General features: G+C 36.0%; 1 protein-coding gene across 1 annotated transcript; it reads left to right on the top strand.

The window, feature by feature from the left end:
• The first annotated feature begins 1,586 nt into the window (after nucleotides 1-1,586).
• Nucleotides 1,587-16,676, top strand: sparc (secreted protein, acidic, cysteine-rich (osteonectin)). The gene is made up of 10 exons (XM_088933091.1): nucleotides 1,587-1,775; nucleotides 9,430-9,499; nucleotides 10,211-10,237; nucleotides 11,448-11,535; nucleotides 12,450-12,571; nucleotides 12,890-13,010; nucleotides 14,036-14,169; nucleotides 14,770-14,918; nucleotides 15,342-15,490; nucleotides 16,171-16,676. The coding sequence occupies exons 2-10, from the start codon at nucleotides 9,443-9,445 to the stop codon at nucleotides 16,197-16,199; spliced, it is 876 nt and encodes a 291-aa protein (XP_088789217.1). The 5' UTR covers nucleotides 1,587-1,775; nucleotides 9,430-9,442; the 3' UTR covers nucleotides 16,200-16,676.
• The last annotated feature ends 1,775 nt before the right edge of the window (nucleotides 16,677-18,451 follow it).

The following is an 18,451-nucleotide window of genomic DNA, read 5'->3' as shown; positions in this document are numbered from 1 at the left end:
CTAAAGCCAACGTGTGTATTTGCAATTATGTAACCTCCTCCCTAATACTGGTGCACTTCGTCGAGACTTGTTGTTTCAAATTCTGACGCCGCCACGTATACAGAGTGGGAGAGCTGTCATAATTACGATTCCTCTTTTTCTGCATTTGGTTCTGCTTAATGCATATGTTAAAGCCAGAAAGGGAAGAGCCAGTGCCACGTTGCAGGATCCTTTTTTCATCATTTTTTTCATTCTTATCCAGATGTTTTTCTTCATTCTGGTCAGTACAAAGTAAAGAAGGCATTAGTAATCTATCCAGAAACATCATCGGTAAAGTGCTCTACTCTACCATGAAACTGGATTCTGAAAAAGCATCATTTCTGATTAAAAAGGCCAGTTTTATGAGGGTGTATCCTGGAACACATCTAGGAACAGAGAGCAGAGAAGATCCATTAATTCTAGCAGTATCAACAGGTTTAGTTTCTATTACACTTTAGGCTTTTTTGCTTTTAGATATAGAAGAATCAGATATTAAACTTCTAGGTGGATGTTGGTGGAGTTACAGGAATAGTATACTGTATGATCAGCAGCAGTACTCTTGAGCAACAGCCCTGCACATTAAATAAACAGCATTTACACAAAAAAATACTGTATATTTCATTTATACTGTACCAGTGATTAACTCATCAACCATGCCTTCTGGAGTCAGAAACATAGGAGAGATCTAAAAAACAACAACGTCCAGATTCAGTAAAAATTGTATTGAACAAGGGTCAACTGGGCTTGTATTGTACCAAAGTAGCTGGAAACTTACTCTTGTGACATTGTAAAAGAAACCAACACCTACTGAAGGAAGGGACACTATTGTTTGGCCTTTTACTTCTGCATAAAATTTACGGTTGTAAAGATAAAAGTTTGCATATTAAATGAGACTCGAAGCACTTATTCTGTCACAAGAAAGGATTCCCACACCAAATATAACAGTGACCCAGACTCGAATACTTCTTTACTGTTTAATACAAAGGCTACCCAATGACTGTGAATGATCTTACTTTACTTTTTGTATTAAACGTCTTTACTGTTTAATACAAAGGCTACCCAATGACTGTGAATGATTGTTAACTGTGAGCCTAAAACTGTATGTTAAAAAAGTTTGTAGACAGGAGCTTGTTTCTATTTTAGCTTTTTAAAAAAACACAAATTTATACAATTCACCACACAATCAATCAATATGTAAACCTACAGGAAAATAAGAATTCTCAAAACAAATGACATCCGACACAAACTCACAGAAGGTTTAGAAAGAGATATGTTTTTATTGTGGGTTAAGATTGACACTGAAGCAATATAATGTCTTGCCTTTTACCATGGATTCAAGCTTGCACAAATACACTTAAAACAAGTTTGAGCAACAAGGAGAAAAAGAAAAACAATGCCTCCCTGTGCTGTTGGTTTCTACACACAGTCATTTGCAAAAATGTAATGGAAGCTGGCATCATCCTGTACCATGGCTTCCTGAGCTGGAAACACTGAGGTGATTTGATTACTTATGCCTTTCATAAAAACATTTCTAAAAAAGCATAACAAGTCCTTTTCTTGGCCAGAGAGGAGGAGACAGGCCTGAGAACAGGGAGTTAAGTTTGGGACAGCCCACCGCAGTCTAGCACAAAGGGGGGCTTCCCAAACGGACCTGCCCACTGCTAACTTCTTCTCTGTGAGCTCCTGAATCCGTTAGATTCTCCCAGGCCCTCAGACAGCCTACTGCTCCCCTGGCTTTACTGCTCGACACAATTTAGGTAAGAGGATTCCAACGTATCTTTTAAACTTACATTTGTTTTCTTCTACACGCATGCCTTATGCTTTTTCTTTTTAAACAGAACATTGGGTTTCATGTTATGAAACCCAAATACCTTGGAGTTCATAGTAAGATATATTATGTACATGCTGTAGTTGGATATACTAGAGTATGTCATTAAGTGGACATAAAACAATTGGAATTATAACTTTTTAGTTTTTCATCCTGTTTGCCAAAGTCTGTTACTAAATAGCCTTGTTGTGATTTGTTATTCTCCACTTTTCCCAGTGGAATTCCATTGAATTCCTTTACTTTTGAACCAGAGTATGTATAGTCCACTATAATTTTGTTAAAAATGCATTTTTCCAAAACTGAAATATAATGCAAAGTAATGCATTCTTCTTCCTTGCATACAGTACATCAGCCTGTGCTAGAAAATCTTCTATTGATTCGTATTTGTTGATGTTTGTCTCTAGAATGCTGTGAGAATAACTTAATTAGTTCACCAACCTGATTTGAAGGTTTCATTTTTATACACAGACAGGATGCTGGATGCATGTTTTGGATATTTAAAGGTGTACAACACAAAACATTTGATATTTGACAGATATTTGTGGATTTGTTTCTTTACTTGTTCCTGTTTTCTGAAATAATATTGAAAAAAATTCAAATAAGCATCAATCTAATAAATATTGAAAGCACAGTAACCTCGCTCTGACACTGGACAATCAAAGGGATACACAATCACAGAACAAAACACTGGTAACACAATATGTTGTGCAGCCATTGTATGCCACATAGGCAGAGGGGGTGGGGTCCTGGGATTTGTGGAAAAGTGCCTCAGACTCTTGAAAGAAAGCCCTTCCTCTTTGAATAAACCCCTCCTCATTACTCACACCAAATGGAATGTGTGTTGCCATAGTAGTCTTTTTTGGCCATCACCAGGGTGTACAAGGCTTTGCAGATGTCTGTAGGCTTCCTTCAGGCTGAGAGACACTTCTCATTTTTTTTTAACTTTGGAGCAATAGGTACTGTATATCGTGTGTGTTTACAGAGGCACTTTATCTTCTTCCTTCATCTTGCATCAGTTTCATCACTTTAAACAATAACCTTTCACAGGAAATAAATGCTATTTTTAACTTCAAAGTATTTTCATCTGTGTAGTGGTGCTCAAGTCGGTGTTCAAGCCTTAATTTGGTGTCTACAGCTGTTGCTGCCTATTGTTTCCAATACATGTGAATTGGACAAATCCAAAAGAATACAATTAAATATATATTATTTTAAAAAACATGTACTCCCTATCTTTCAGATGCTGCATTAGTTTTTCTCCTATCTTTATAGCGAATGACTTTGGATTATTCTTAATCTCTTTGGAGGTGGCTCACAAAGTTTTTTTTTTTCCAGTTTTTGAGGACTTAAATTGCAACATGCCAGTTTGGAACTGTACCATGCACTGCAGTAAAATAATAAAAATATGAAAATACATTATCATGGGCAGACTGGGGCTTTTAGACATAGATACAGTATATGATGCTCCAATTAAACAGAATGGAAAAGAAAATGAACTGAAATTGAATCATGTGCAATACAAGTGGCAGTAAAAGTAGCATTGAGTTGAAAAAAATGTGGATGTCATTTTGAAACTTTTAACAGGTAAAAGAGTTTTTTTTTCTTTTAGAAACTGTTGAATGTGTCATTTATCAGGTAATGACATTCATTATACAAAAAGGTTATTAGGACATTTCAGCTCCCCCAGCTCAGTTCAAAGCAGCTGTCTCCCTTCATTTTCCCTGACTAAAAGAAACTTGGAAAGACTGGTATAGAACCCACTCCAAATCTCAGAGAAAAGATTCCAAGCTTGACAGATCTTAACTTTTGAAAAGGTAAATCAGGGACAGAAAAAAGCTTCTCACTTGGCACAAAACCTGTTTCTTTTTCACAGCTGAATTTCCAAGTAGAATAAATTTGTTTTAAATGTGCTGCTCACAACAGCTCCTGAGCCCTTCAACAGACAAGGGAGAATTAGGAATAGGGAAAGAAACAGCTGTCAGACACATCTCAAGAAGCAAATGTAGGTAAAAATGACTTTTTAAAAAAGAAAGGTTGGGTGGCTTAGCACTCTGGTTCCTTGGTTACTGCAGCACATTAAATGTTTTTTTTTATCTTTTATAAATGCAACATTAATCTAAACTGAGCAGAATAATGTTTTTAAAAAGACATATACGCAGTTGTATAAATACTAAATTGGAACTTTTTTATCTACTCTGAAAGTTTATAAAAGAAAGCTCAAGTATAGTAAATAGGACATAATAAATAAAATAAGCTTTTTAAACATTACTACAAAAGTAGTTTTTAGAAGAATGAGTGATCAACATTTATCTTTAAGTCTGACATAAATGATGATGATAAATGCATGATATACAAGTAGATAATGTTAAATTCTGGGCTTCATAATACTCCACTGATTTTGTTTGCTGTTTGCTGACCTGTTATTTGTTAAATAATTGAGAATCTTGCCTTTCAGAACACAAACATCACATGATTAAGTGGTTTATTATATTCTTACCAACTTTAATTAGTTGTCACATAAGCCCTTTCAAGAATGTTCACTGAAATAAAGAGAAATAATTTAATGAACTCATGAAACAACAACAAAACTGGGCACTCTTGAGAAAGACTAAAAACTATGATTTTGTTTTTGCTGTTGTTTTTAAGTGAGTTTTCAAAGTGCGAGGCAAAGTACTTTTTATGTTTTTATTCCAATTTTTCATGCTTATTACACCATGCTAGCATGGTTAGCATTCTATTCCAGTAAACAATCAGTTTAGTAGGAAACAAAGGAACAGGTAGCAGGTTTATTCCATGCTGAAAAGAAAAGAAAGGAAACACAACATTTCAGCTGTGGAGCCTTCTTCAGGTGTAAGAAACATATTGTTTACAAAATATTCTCAGCCATCTGCACCTTAGCTAAATGAAAATGATTTTTCTGATAGCTTAATTTCAAGAGTGTAAAGGAAGAATAGATTCAGAATTACTGAAATCACTGTAAAATATTTTTTATTTTTATTTTCAAGTACAAAATAAGTCATTTCCTACTGTAAAATATGACTTAGTATGGTAAAATATGTCTGCCTTACCATTCTAAGATATGTCATGAATGCTTAGTACACATTTAAAAATAATTATTACTAGTACAAGAATGCAAGCTGGGCAAAATATCTAGGCCCAATCCTATGTTTAATTTTCGGTACTGCAATTATTTCATTATAACCAATCACTTAACTAGCACAAAAATGAATTACATTAAGTAACTATCTAGAATGATCCCTTTACAACTTTGGCAGATATTTAACATGACCTAAATTCACAATGAACAAAAATGGTAGATTACCCTAGTGAAAAGCATCTTTTAATGGTACGTTTTGGCTTAAAACACATTTTAAATCATATGAAAAATAAAAACACAACCACAGGATCGGGAAAACCACAACAACAACATAATCCGATTCAAATGGGCCGAGATGACAGCTTCTGGTAGTGTGGTGCACACAGATGTTAGTATAATTAGGGAAAGAGGGCCTTTTTCCAGGACAATGTGATATTTAAACAAGCGGTATATTAGTTTTAACATGGAATTCTGCACCTCAGTTGAAGAGTATCCGCCAAAATCAGATATCCCTCCAGAGGTAAACATTTAGTACATGAACCCTAACCCTTCTGGAACTTTCTGGTTGCAGGTATTAAAGTTGTCTCAAAAGAAAGACAGTACTGTACTGGCCCTGCTACTCTGTTCATGCCCCTTAGTCTGTTACATAAGGAATCTCCAAACTAAATATCCAGGGAAAAGGACTTCATTTAGCCTTTAAAGTTTATCGTACACCAGCCCTGTTTGATTATACCCGTTTCCTTCCAAATAAAATAATTTCTGGACAGTTACGTAACTCCCCTTTAGGTAGTGCTGTTACTGACGAGGTGACAACAGGAGCAAAATGAACTTCCAAGTTAAATACAGACATTGCTGGGGATGATGCCCGGTAGCTGAGGCACACATCACCTGGTAAAACGGAGGCTGTTTTTCAAGACTGAAAATGAAATAACACCTTTCTTATTTATTTATTTTTTGGAGGAGAAAGAGAGGATTCCTTGTGTGTAACGTCGGAAACATCACACGTGGTGGTGTCTGCCAGGACTCGGTGTACTTTTCCATATTGAGTTCCATCAGAGTCAAAAGCCTAGCTGACCTCAAGTTGGGAGCCTAGCCTTTTCTTCACCATCCAAGGAAAACACGGAAGAGGGAAAAAAGTTGCTGGTGCTATGCCTTCTCGTTAGTCCTGCCAAAAATCACAGGCAAATTAAATGCTGTCTAGCTCTGAAGTCTTCGATGCAGCGGCATTAGAGCTTGGAGAAGTGAAGTCTTGCGTTGTGCCACGTCTACACAAAAATGACCATCTGCCTGTTTTTTTAATTACTCTGATTTTATTTGTGCCACACTAGTAAGTGCAAACAATTTACATTCAAATAAGAGTATTACATCATGGTATAATGAGATTTGGAGTTTTACAGTATATCGTGAAAGGAGGATAGTTTGTGTTATAATGCCACATTGGTCTATGCTGGCTATGTATGAACTGTAAAGGCCTACAGGTTTTATTTTTCTTCAGAGTTATGACAGAAGAGTTCTGGCCATGAAAAGCAGGCGTGGTAAAAGCAATGCAAGAGAGAAGCAGGCTAGCAGATTTCTGCTCCTTCTTTGACTCCAGCATTCTGAGCTTTTCTTTCCTGGGGATAAGGGCAGAACAGGTTAAAGAGCAGCCAACAGTCTGTCAGTCATATGGTGTACATGACATGACTCCTTCATCCTGTTTTTTTTTTACTCAAGACAGATATTAGATAGCCAAATGTGAGACAGTATCAAATGAGACTGTCAACATAGAAAAGAACAAAGCTTAACTTTCTTCTCTTACTCTTTCCTTATTTGTTTTGGAGGTGGTAATTAGAGATCAGAAGGGGAAAACAGGGACACCAGATTGCACAGAGAATACGAAGGCACTGAAATACACATAGAGTGTGAGTCTGTAAAGCGTACACAATTTAGATGGGTACAAGGAGAAACACTGTATGCAGACAGTAAGTTCGGGGGTGCACAGAGGCACAGAGTGTTTTGGAAGAGGTTCACAAGGACACCGAAATGCACTAAGGCAACAAGCCCAGAAAACAAAACCACACCCTTACAAAAAAGGTAACTCTAACCCAGCAGTATCAGACTCTATTCCTGGAGATCCTGGAGTGTCGTCATGGTTTTGTCCCAGCCTGAGCTCTCATGGTTACTTTAGGTTAGTAATTGAATTAACAGCGTAAGTGTAATACTTGTAACTTGGCTCTGAACTGTACTATAATGAAGTGAGAGTTTTGTGTAATCAACTTCAAAGGATCTAACATAACATCCTGTATGTGTCTGATTAAGAAAAAAAAACTTATTTTTTTAAGTATTCAGGTATTAGTAGCCCAAGTATTCTCTTCCAGGATGTAAGAGAAACCAGCACTCTAGGGAGAGTTTTTCACCAAATGAAGGAGAATTAAATTTGTTTTCCAAGTTAAGAAAAGATCAGGTATCTAATAAGAGTTTAGACTTGGGTTCAGATCTGTTAATATGTAGTAACTGCTTTTAAGCTTGTCTTATATACCTTATCAGTAATAGACCCTGAAACAATTGGAATTGGATGAAAATTGTGTTTTCTGCGTTGTTCACAATATAGTCAAAATATAGTCGTCTTCACTCTTCCTTCCTCTTGGCTTAAGATCATCTCTTTGGAAAGCTTGATGAACACTCTAGAGAGCTGAAGTAAAAATTATAACGCTTTTATTACACAATTTTATTCTATTTGCTCTGTTGAAGTATTTATTATAAAGAATAATTATTAATAATCACATACTGTGTAACATCATGACAGCTTGTTTTGATTATAATCTGTTGTGAAGAACCCAAATTTGCATTCACCTTTCTTAGTACAGATTGTTACATACAAAACAATTAAGATTGCTTGTTCACTTGTTAGGTTTCTTGTACAATCTTTGTTCATTTTTTTCACTCTGATTGTCTTATGGTGTTTTGGTGCATGCATTACATTTACTGCTCGTAATCTGCTCAAAAGATTACCTAAATATTTCAGTAAAGCTGCACAATGTGAGAAATAATGTGGTAATATTAATGTGAAAAAAGAAAGAAAATATATCCTTTAGACACCTGAGAAGTACAGGTATGATTAAAAACAAGGACGCATTCTTGCCTGAAACAAGACTCACTGACAGGAAGAGATCATTTGAAATAGAATACTTTTCCACACAGGCTGTTTATTGAGACGGAAGGCTGGAAGGTTGATTGCAGATAGCAGCAGAAAGGTTCTTACCTTTGAATGAATTGTCTTATCAAAAGCGGAAGCCCTCTGAAAGATGACTAAGGTGGAAGTGCTGATCATGAATACATCCAACTGAAACATTTGTATCAAGGACTAAACGAACAGAGACTTTTGAGACTTACAGCGAGCAGGAATTATATAAATCAATAGCTCACATGTACCTGCATTTTGAAATATTGCTAGTATTACAATGTAGTTACACTTTTCAGTACATAATTTAAATTGCACATACTAATACTACGACTATTTTATGTAAATAAATGTCTTTCACAGTGAACGTGTCACACATTTACAATGTAATAAAAGTGTAAATTCACAGTAATCAGAGTACCTGTATTTTTTAAATCTATCCATTTAAACAGATTGGTAAATCTGATAAGAAAAATTACAGATGGGAGGGGCTTATCAGATCTTCCATGTGGTCACAGTATCACTGGCTGTTACACAGACAATCCATTTTAAGGTGCTTAAGTTGATATTTTCTTGATTTGATTGTGCATAATGCAAAGTGTTTTGATCAAAGAGGCTAATCAGTCATTCACAAAACAAAACTATACATTTCATGGAAAACAAATTGAGGCTAAAGGATGATAGACAAGATGTTGCAGTTCCAGAGCTCTGATTGATGGAAAATACTGTTTACAGGCTTATACTGTAACATTCTTGAACTGAAGTCTACGTCTACATCTGGATCCCCTCTGGTTGACTGTGTTTGTATGAATGTCAGTGAATTAATTCACTGTATCTCATCTGCATGTTATTGCAAAGATTCCTTTGGTTAAGTACAGTGATCCTGAAATCTTCCATGCACAGATTGGTAGTTGTAGAGTCAGTGGAGAAAGAATGTGGGAGGACTTGTCTACAACATGATATGAAGGATGTGAGAGTAAGTTGTGGCAGTGATAATAACTGTCACTGTTCTCATTTATCAATGAAGCCCTGAGCCACACCATACTTACATGTCCACTTGAATCACATAGTGAATGTTGTAGCCTCATGCTTTGTTTTCTTGTTTCCCAAAAATTATTTGGAAGAAAATAAGAGATACAAAATACCAGATGTTCTTCGGGGTATTACTACATTTTTTATCAATAGGCAAGCTTGGAAAAATATATATTCGTAAAAGAATATTTTATGCTGCGCGCTTTTGCATATTGAGAGAGTACTATACTTAAATGTATTCTGTTATCTTCAAACACAAGCGACTTTGTCTGATTTGCTGTTCTTGTTTCTTGCCAGGTTGAGTCAGAAAATGCGGGTGTGGATCGTCTTCCTCCTGTGCCTGGCCGGCAAGGCCCTGGCTGCTCCTGTGAGTTTACGTTGCATTTCTTTTTCTTTTTCTTTTTCTTTTTTTTCCCACAGTGCGCATTTCCAAGTTTTCCGAGGCGTTGACCTGACATGAATATAGACTGTTAAGGTCAATGAAAGGAAAAGGTGCTGGGAAAGCACGGATTTGACTTATTTGGTTCCGACTTTGCAGTATGTTGCAGAGTGTTTCTTAATGTTACAACACAAGTTCAGGATTACAAAACTGAGAATTGTGGAACTAGAGTGCAATCTAACACAGTAAGGTCAATCAGTGATTATATTCTTTATAGTGCGGGACCCAGCCTGTAATGCTGTTATACATTTCTAACACAATTGACTGATCTGAGGCAGATCTTATCAAGTCCTATTCCCAAAATCGTGAATATTATACATTCCCTCTTCTCAGCACTGTGACGTCAGTTTGAAATTTCATGAGATGTAATAAATTTGTACAATTCTTCAGCATTGATTTTAAAAGACGTACAGTACTTACAAATAAATGTAGCTATCCTCATCCTTAATCCACTGCAGTATTCTGGGAATTGAAAAAGATTGTCAAGTTCCTCCGCTAAATTCTCTGATGGTGGTTGTCAACAAGTATTTAATTTTTCTTCTATGGAGATTTATGTCTTAGAGACTGATATTCTTTAAAAATGTGATTTAGGGTTCGGTGAAAAGTTAATTGCTAACTGTGATTTTTTTTCTTTCTCAGGCTGAAGAGGAACCAGTCATTGATGAGGTGACTAATAAAATGCACGTTTGAAGAATTCAAAACCAGACTGATGAGCCTCTCCCATTCAATACATGCTCTACATTATGTTTATATATGAATATGCCACTATGCAACAGCATGCTTGCAGTAGGGGACAATAGTTATGTACATTTGATGCCATAGCAATGTAAATTCAGTAGTTTGAAACAGGTCATAACAAAGACCTTGTGTACAAACATTTGCCTTTCTTAAGTTGTTACCAGTATGATCCATCAGCAACATCTCAGCTATGAATGAAGTTGGTATCTAGTTCCAGAAAATAACTTTTCAGTTTTCTCTTCTTTCTCTCTTCTTCTTTCAAAGTTCTTTTATCTACCCTGTGCCAGAACTGATGCACATTTTACAGAGAGGGGCTGTAAATCCAACAAATTAGAATTAAAAGCTCATCTTTCTGGGATTTTGAACCAAAGTCTGTATTTTTCTAGAATCACTTCTAGCATTCCCTTAAAAATATAAATTACTGTATGTGTTGTCTGTTTTAATGTATATACTGTATCTACACTGCTACTTAATATTTGTATTCACTGCAAGGTAATATAAAGATATATAATCGTATGTGTATAACCTCCTTGTCAAAAAATGTTTGTCTTGTTTTGTTGTTTGTGAATATATGTTGAGTCTGTCAATTACGTACAGACGTTATAATCATCTTTCCCACTGTTAAAGCATTCCTCTATTCTCATAACTCTTTCCCTTTTTTCCAGATGTGTTAGTATGTGCAAGGGTATAGTTTATAGAGGCCCCATTAGGGAGTCCAATAGAAATTTCACTTTATTTGATCCTTGTACACAATGCTACATATGTTACAAATTATATTAATCAAATTATTTTAGTAATCCTACTTAAAGATTTTTTATAAAATCATAACATAAAAAGCTTGTTAAATTTTAGGTTAGCAATGTTACACTGTCATTTGCAATTTATTGATTCAATCATCATAGATTCTTCTTAAGCTGAAACTTTCTTTTTCTTGATGACATTATAATGAACTACAAGTATAGTTGAATAATGTTTAATGCAGTGAAACAAAATACAAGAGTGTAGATACAACAGTGGTCTTTAGAAAGCACAAGATGCTGTATTTCAACAGAAAACAAAAATATAAAGAATAAGCCAGTTGTGGTTGGATATTTCTTTTCTCTGCTGTTACCTCAGTGTTGTTTATTGGTTTCTCCAGGAGATGGAAGTGGGCACCAATCCTGTCCAGGTGGAGACTGGAGAATTCGATGAGGCCATTGAGGTTGTGGAGGATGTTGCTGCTGAGAGTGAGTTTGTGAACTCTACAAAAAACAATGTCTAATTCTGACAAATATTGTTGTTTAGTTGAGTGTCAGTTTTATTTTAGTTATCTTGCCTCTAAAAGCATACTATGACCTGTGAAATATATTCCTGCATTCCACAGAAGATAAGATATCTTACTTGCTTCATTTTTATAAACACTACAATTCTGTGAAAGTTTAGCCTAACTTTTGGGATGTGATATGTTTTAAACTTACATAAAAGAATCCACAGTCTCATAATTTTAATATTCCTGAGGTAAATGTGACAGTAAAATCTACCTCCAGAGGCAAATTTGATAAACTCTTAATATGATAGTTTCTTTTGTTCTCTGTGCACACGCTTTATAAGTAAAAAAATATTTTTGCATAATGTTTGCTCGATTTTCCAATCACAGATGTTTTAACTGCAGTAGACGGTTTACAGGGGAAGCATATGCTTTGCAGCCACTGAAACATCTGCACAGTTTAACTGTTAGTTAAATGCTAAATTTAAACTTGGTGGTGCACAAGAAACACTTTTAGCTTTTGTAATAACAGAGTCTATCACAAAGCAGACAGCTGTAATTATGTCTTCTGCTATGTCATAAAGCCATACTAAATAAAGAGTTCTTAGAGAAGAGAACACATTTAGCCACGTATTATTTTTTATAAAGACACAACTGACACACAAGTGCATATCTTTCATAGACTATAGAAAGCACTCCTTAAAAAATCTTTAAGAGACAATGCATATAGGTATGCAGGCAGAAGCAGTAGGATGAAAATGTTTTCTGTACTCTCTTAACCTCAGTGGCTGTGAGGTAGGAGGCTTTAAGGAAATACATATTTAGTTTAGCACTTGCTGTGTGGTTAAACAATATGTCCTTTCGCTTTTTTTTGCTTACACTACCATCTTACAGATCCTTGCCTCAACCACCACTGCAAGAAAGGCAAGGTGTGTGAGGTGGATGAAAACAACACGCCAGTGTGTGTCTGCCAGGATCCCTCAACTTGCCCATCCTCTGTGGGAGAGTTTGAGCATGTGAGTACCATCCCAGCCCATGGTCTGAAGCTCGAAAGGACTCATAATGCATAAATACAATGACCAGTCTTGGCGAATGTCCCCAAGCGATCCGAGGAAGCTGACCATCCTACCAAAGAATTAGTAGTTTTCTTGTCTACTCACTCAAAAGATAGGAGGACTTGTTCTAAAATGTGCTGTCTGTCACAAAACAACTACCACAATGCTTTGATTGACACATTTAATTTCCTAGGTATTAGTAGAAAGGTGAGACAATAGCTGATCTATTTAATGTGGTATTGTGTTGGAGTTTTTAGTCTAAATTTGCCCTCTTTACAGGTTTGTGGCACTGACAACAAGACCTATGACTCCTCTTGCCACTTCTTCGCCACCAAGTGCACTTTGGAGGGCACCAAGAAGGGACACAAACTTCACCTGGACTACATTGGACCCTGCAAATGTATGTACTGTCACCTTAGCTCTGCTGCCAAACAAGACTTAGAGCTACATAAACACAGAAGCAAGAACTTTTCTTGAAATTCCAGATCTTTTTTTTGTTTCGCAAAGCCTGGTCACATTTTTCCCAGGCTCAGCTCTTTAACAGGGCCCAGCGAGCAGCTGTTTTTCGTGATTGATGGGCCAGACGCCAAGGCTCCAGTCACAAGTCTGAACATATACTGTAGCTCATGGAGAATAGAACAGGTTACAGCTCACCCCCCATCAATCAGGCTCATATTCATGGGACTTCACTCTTCTCTAGAACAGTTTAGGGCCTAAAGGAGTGGCTGGAGCTTAACAACCCAAAATGTGATTTCTGTGCAAAAGAAAAGAAAAGCTTTTAGCAGTGGTGAGTTATGATATAGATAAGAAATGTCATATGGAGGGAAATGTATCTCATCTGCAGCCTTTTCTTGTCTGTACAGTGCTGGCTTGCTGCCATGCTATGCATGCTTTAATAATTGCATTCTGGCTACAAACAATGAGGAGAATATGCATCTGGATTGTTTCTTTAGAAACTGTTTTTCTTTGTTTTTATTGAACAACAGAAATTAGTTGTGGTTTAGTAAGCAGCTTGTGCCAGAGGTGTTTGATAAACCTCACACTTTTCATACAAAATGCACTTAACTTAATAGGACAGGCTATTTCTAATACTGGATTAAACTAAAATATTATGTCATGTTTTTTGTTTTACACTGAATTGTCACGAAACATGAAACAGATTGCTACCCTGTGCTTTACTAATGGCTAAAGTAATAAAGGTTTTTTCATTCCATTTAGATAAGAATTGTTTTACTTATTAATTAATGCTAACTTGTTGATTTCTTTTTAAACTTAGTTTAAGTAACATTTAAAATGTTAAATTTTAAAGCATGGTGTTTTGCTTCATGATCTTGGCTCTTAACTTATGCCCTGTGTTGGCTGATTCACATTAATTAAATCGGTGCTTGGCAATTCTTATTGTTTCCTCCTGGAACTTTGTTGCAGACATTGCTCCCTGCCTGGATAACGAGCTGAACGAGTTCCCCCTTCGCATGAGGGACTGGTTGAAAAACGTTCTGGTCACCCTGTATGAGCGCGACGAGGAGAACAACCTGCTCACAGAGAAGCAGAAGCTCAGAGTGAGTCACCCTTTCACATTCGCACGGGGCTCCTTCTTTCCCTCTGTCTCCCTCTCTGGGCTCCTCAAGTGCTCTCTCAGCTCCATCTTCGTGGAGCTGACATTGCCTTATTGAGCAATCGACTGTTGCTGGCAGCAGGCCATGTTGAAGGAGATGGACTCTCTCCAGGCTGTGCAGTAGTACCACACAAAGCCTGGAACAGGCCTTTGCTATCTGAATTTCCCAAGGCATACAGCACGAACAGAAATGAGAATCACATAATTAGCCTTTTTAAAAAAATATATAATCCTCTGCATTATTATTCTAAAATCTCCCTATTCTAAACTAAACAGGGCTGTCTGCTACTAACAAAGTGAGCTGATGTCAGGCACAAGAAAGAAATAGGTGCATTTCTCAAAAAAAGAATACTTGGATACAGTCTACAAAATATCAGACTCTAAACATAATGAATATCACTTCTGAGAAAGCCCTGTTTTCATACTTCCTATTGTGTGCCAAGGCTTTTGTTAAGGGAATGAATGCAGGATAGAAGCGAACATGTCTGATCTGGAAATGTGTGTGCACTCAGTTCCTTGCCTTGCTGTCTGTGCTGCTGAGCAGGTGAAGAAAATCTATGAAAATGAGAAGAGACTGCATGCTGGTGAACACTCCCTGGACCTGCTGGCCCATGACTTCGAGAAGAACTACAACATGTACATCTTCCCCGTTCACTGGCAGTTTGGCCAGCTCGACCAGCATCCCGTTGATGGGTATGTAGCACTTTTTACAGTCAAAATAGTCAGGTTGATAAGTTTAAATAATATGTGCAAAAATGGCAGCATAGAAAATTGTAAGACAGCTCCATCTACTGTAGCATTGTGATGAGACACAGAGCCAAACAATATTAATGACCTTAATCTATGTATACAGAGAAATATAACTTTTATACTCAGTCAGAAAAGTGAAAAAATCTGCATTACTCTTTTTGCACTGCTATAACACCATTTGAAGAAAAAGGAAATTGTAAATGAAATGAATGAAATATACCTCAGCCTTATGCTGTATGCATACGATTGCTCCTTAACATCAGCTCTTCTATGTTGCGCTCAGAGAAAAAAAAAGTCTGTGTAATAAAGTCGAAGCGCCGGTTTAAACAACAGCTTCAAAAGCAATGTTTGTCTTTATAATTCCAGATACCTGTCCCACACTGAACTGGCCCCCCTGCGTGCCCCACTTATCCCAATGGAGCACTGCACAACTCGGTTTTTCAGCCAGTGTGATGTTGACAATGACAAATACATTGCCCTAGATGAATGGGCTTCCTGCTTTGGCCTCAAGGAGCGTGAGTACCCTTCAGGAAACAGCCTGTTTTCTTTTTCTTTGACGTTTTTCAAAATGGAAGAGATAAATATCCCTGTAAACCCTGTAAAATTTATGAGAAACGCTTTCCTGTTTCTAAATCTTTTTTATACCATTGGTCTGAGTGAGTATCCCGTCCATACAAATGCCCAGTTTTAAATGTTTGAAGCTTCAGTGAATTGGCAGGAAATGTCTGGCAGGCATTTATATAAAACAACGTTTGGTCACACCTAAGATTGAGATAAATGAAGGTTTAATTATTAATAATAAATTTACTATAAATTGTGGTCTGTTAGAATGTTAATAAACCATCCATAGATATTCAATGGTTGAACCCAACAGTGCCAAAGTTGGTTAAATTAGGGTCAGGTTTAGCTGTAGTTTTAGGGTAAGGGTTAGATTTAAGTTGAGGCAAATATGAACAATACTGTGTATCTATGGATGCTTCATTAACATTCTACAGAGCCTCAATTTATCATATATCATAAATGGAACATCTACTAAATCTTTATTTATGTTACATCTTGATTCTAAAACATCGGCAATCACTTTTGTTGTATAAAATCCCACAAGATATACAAGATATATGTATGAATAGTTATAAAAAGGACAGTAAAAGTGAAGATCTGCCTTTGACACTAGATCTCTGTTCTTTTTTTTCAGAGGACATTGACAAGGATCTTGTCATCTAAACTGAGTTCATCACTGACTCTTCTCTTTCTTCATCGGGACAAGGTGCTAACCCATAGATTTTGAAAACATAATAACGGTGCTAATGCCATTCTCTATCAACCTACCTATACCACTAAAAAACAACATAAAAACAAGCACACTTTGAAGTACAACTCACAGAAAAAAAGCAAATCATTTTCCATTTGTGTCCTTTTGTTATGTCTCTGAAAAGACAGTAGAGTAAATTTATTTCTCAAATGTAACCTATTGCCAATTAACCTTATGATAAAAGTCAGAGGTAGAGACTGCTGTTTAGTCAGGTGGATGCTGGATAAAGTTGGACTGTAGGACCATGTATGTTGGGAAGGGTATGTGATGAATGTTTTGCATTTTAATATCGGATGATGTTTTTTACTTAATCAGGGCTTGAATTTAATTTCAATTTGGCATCTGTTAGGAAAAAAAATGTAAAACTAAAATAAAAGTTTCTTAATAAATATTCTTTTCTCTTGCTTTTAGAACTTTTTATTGTTTTTGCTTATTGTACTTTGTGGTGGTGGTATCACAGACTTTGTTACTTCGTTATTATTTAGCTTTTAAATTCGAGCCCTGCCCAGTGTGAGTGTATCAAGACAAAATGTTTCCTTTTACGTAGAAGGGCAAATGTTGAGTGTTTTAAAAATTCTTAAAATAATTTTTTCTTTGAACAAAATGAGGATGGAATCTTGCAGGTTAAGAATATTTCTGCCTCTGAAATGTTCACTTACTTTTGACCTTGCCACAGTGTGAGCATTCTACGTCTCTACATGAATAAAAAATATTAAAAGTCACCCAAAGCCTTTGCATGCATTTTAAATTTTAAAATTGTCTTTCACCCTTTTTGATACATTAAATACAAATATTAACAATGCACATCTCTACATTTTTAAGTCTAATGGCAACACAACACCATTTCTATCATGTAAAAATACATTTATGGATTGTATAATATTTGCTTACATTTACAGAGTTGAAAAAACTAACAAGAAAAACAGGAATCACTAGCTTTTTTAAATAAATACTCTTTGTTTTATATTATTTCAATAATAAAGTGAATATTCATTGTCTATATGAACTCACACACTTATTACCATTTCAATATAATTTAGTGTTACCACAAGTTTTGTATCATAAATCTACATGCCTTTTTTTAAATACTGTACAAAACTTTCATATTTGCCTCATGATAAAACATAATATAGAGCAGCCGCTGAAGTAATTAATCCGATTTTTATTAGAGGGTTTTTGAAGTTGTTATAAAAATAACATAACTCTAAAAAGCTGGAATTGCTTAGTATTTCAGACTCAAATATTCATTCTTGGTCTGAAACGTGAAAAACTAACTGTTGAGATGACCATTCAGACTTTTTTTTGGTGGAAGAGCTTATTGCAAGACAATAAAAAATTAAAACAATAAAACTACTTAAAGTGGTAAATTATCCTGATTTTTTATCACATGCACAAATCAAAACTGCCAAGAAGACACAGATTGTAAAAAGAGATGATGACAGAGAAATAGAAAACATAAGGCTTGAATTTTACTGAGGTTGAACGTGAATCCTGGGTAATGTCATTCTAGGCTCTGTTTGTGTATTGGTTTTATATGACCTGTAATTGGAGGTTTTCTGAAATGCTGTAATCTCAAGGTTATTTTAATGCCTGGAAGTCTTTTGCACGATTCCTAATGCTGTGCCCAAATGAAGCTGAAGCAACATGTGGCTTTTGTATTTCACTGATTCATTGGAGTCAATTGCAAATAACTGCAGCAAGCATCCAGATGTATTTTTTCACTGTGATTCAGGTGACATTTGTCTGAAAATCAGTGCAAGGAATCTCATAAAAACCAGTCCCTTCAAGCAGATATCCCCTGTGTAATTCTTGATTATTTTTCTAGAACTAAAATCTATGTTCCCCAGCTCGTATTTAAGAAATGTTACTGTTACACCTTCCTAAGGCATCTCTTTCTAGGCCTTCAACGTAATAGTTTTCTACTTCTGTTGCCGAACAAAAACAATCACACTGCAAATAAACAAATGCTTTTTTTTATTATTATAAGGCTCGTGCTTCCATCAACAGCACCTAAAGTAAATATTTCAGTTTTGTGAGTGACTGGGGCTCCTTCTGAGTTGTAAGTACTTGAGAAATGCCATCTCCCACTAAAACTGTGTGACAGCTCATAAACACATGATCTTCAGGGGCTTCCAGTAGAGAGTCCACAGCTTCTGCACACTGA

The sequence above is a fragment of the Atractosteus spatula genome, chromosome 14 (genome assembly GCF_055471065.1).
Source record: "Atractosteus spatula isolate fAtrSpa1 chromosome 14, fAtrSpa1.hap1, whole genome shotgun sequence".
In the NCBI taxonomy this organism is placed as follows: Eukaryota; Metazoa; Chordata; class Actinopteri; order Semionotiformes; family Lepisosteidae; genus Atractosteus; species Atractosteus spatula.
This window is presented reverse-complemented; position numbering and strand designations above follow the sequence as displayed.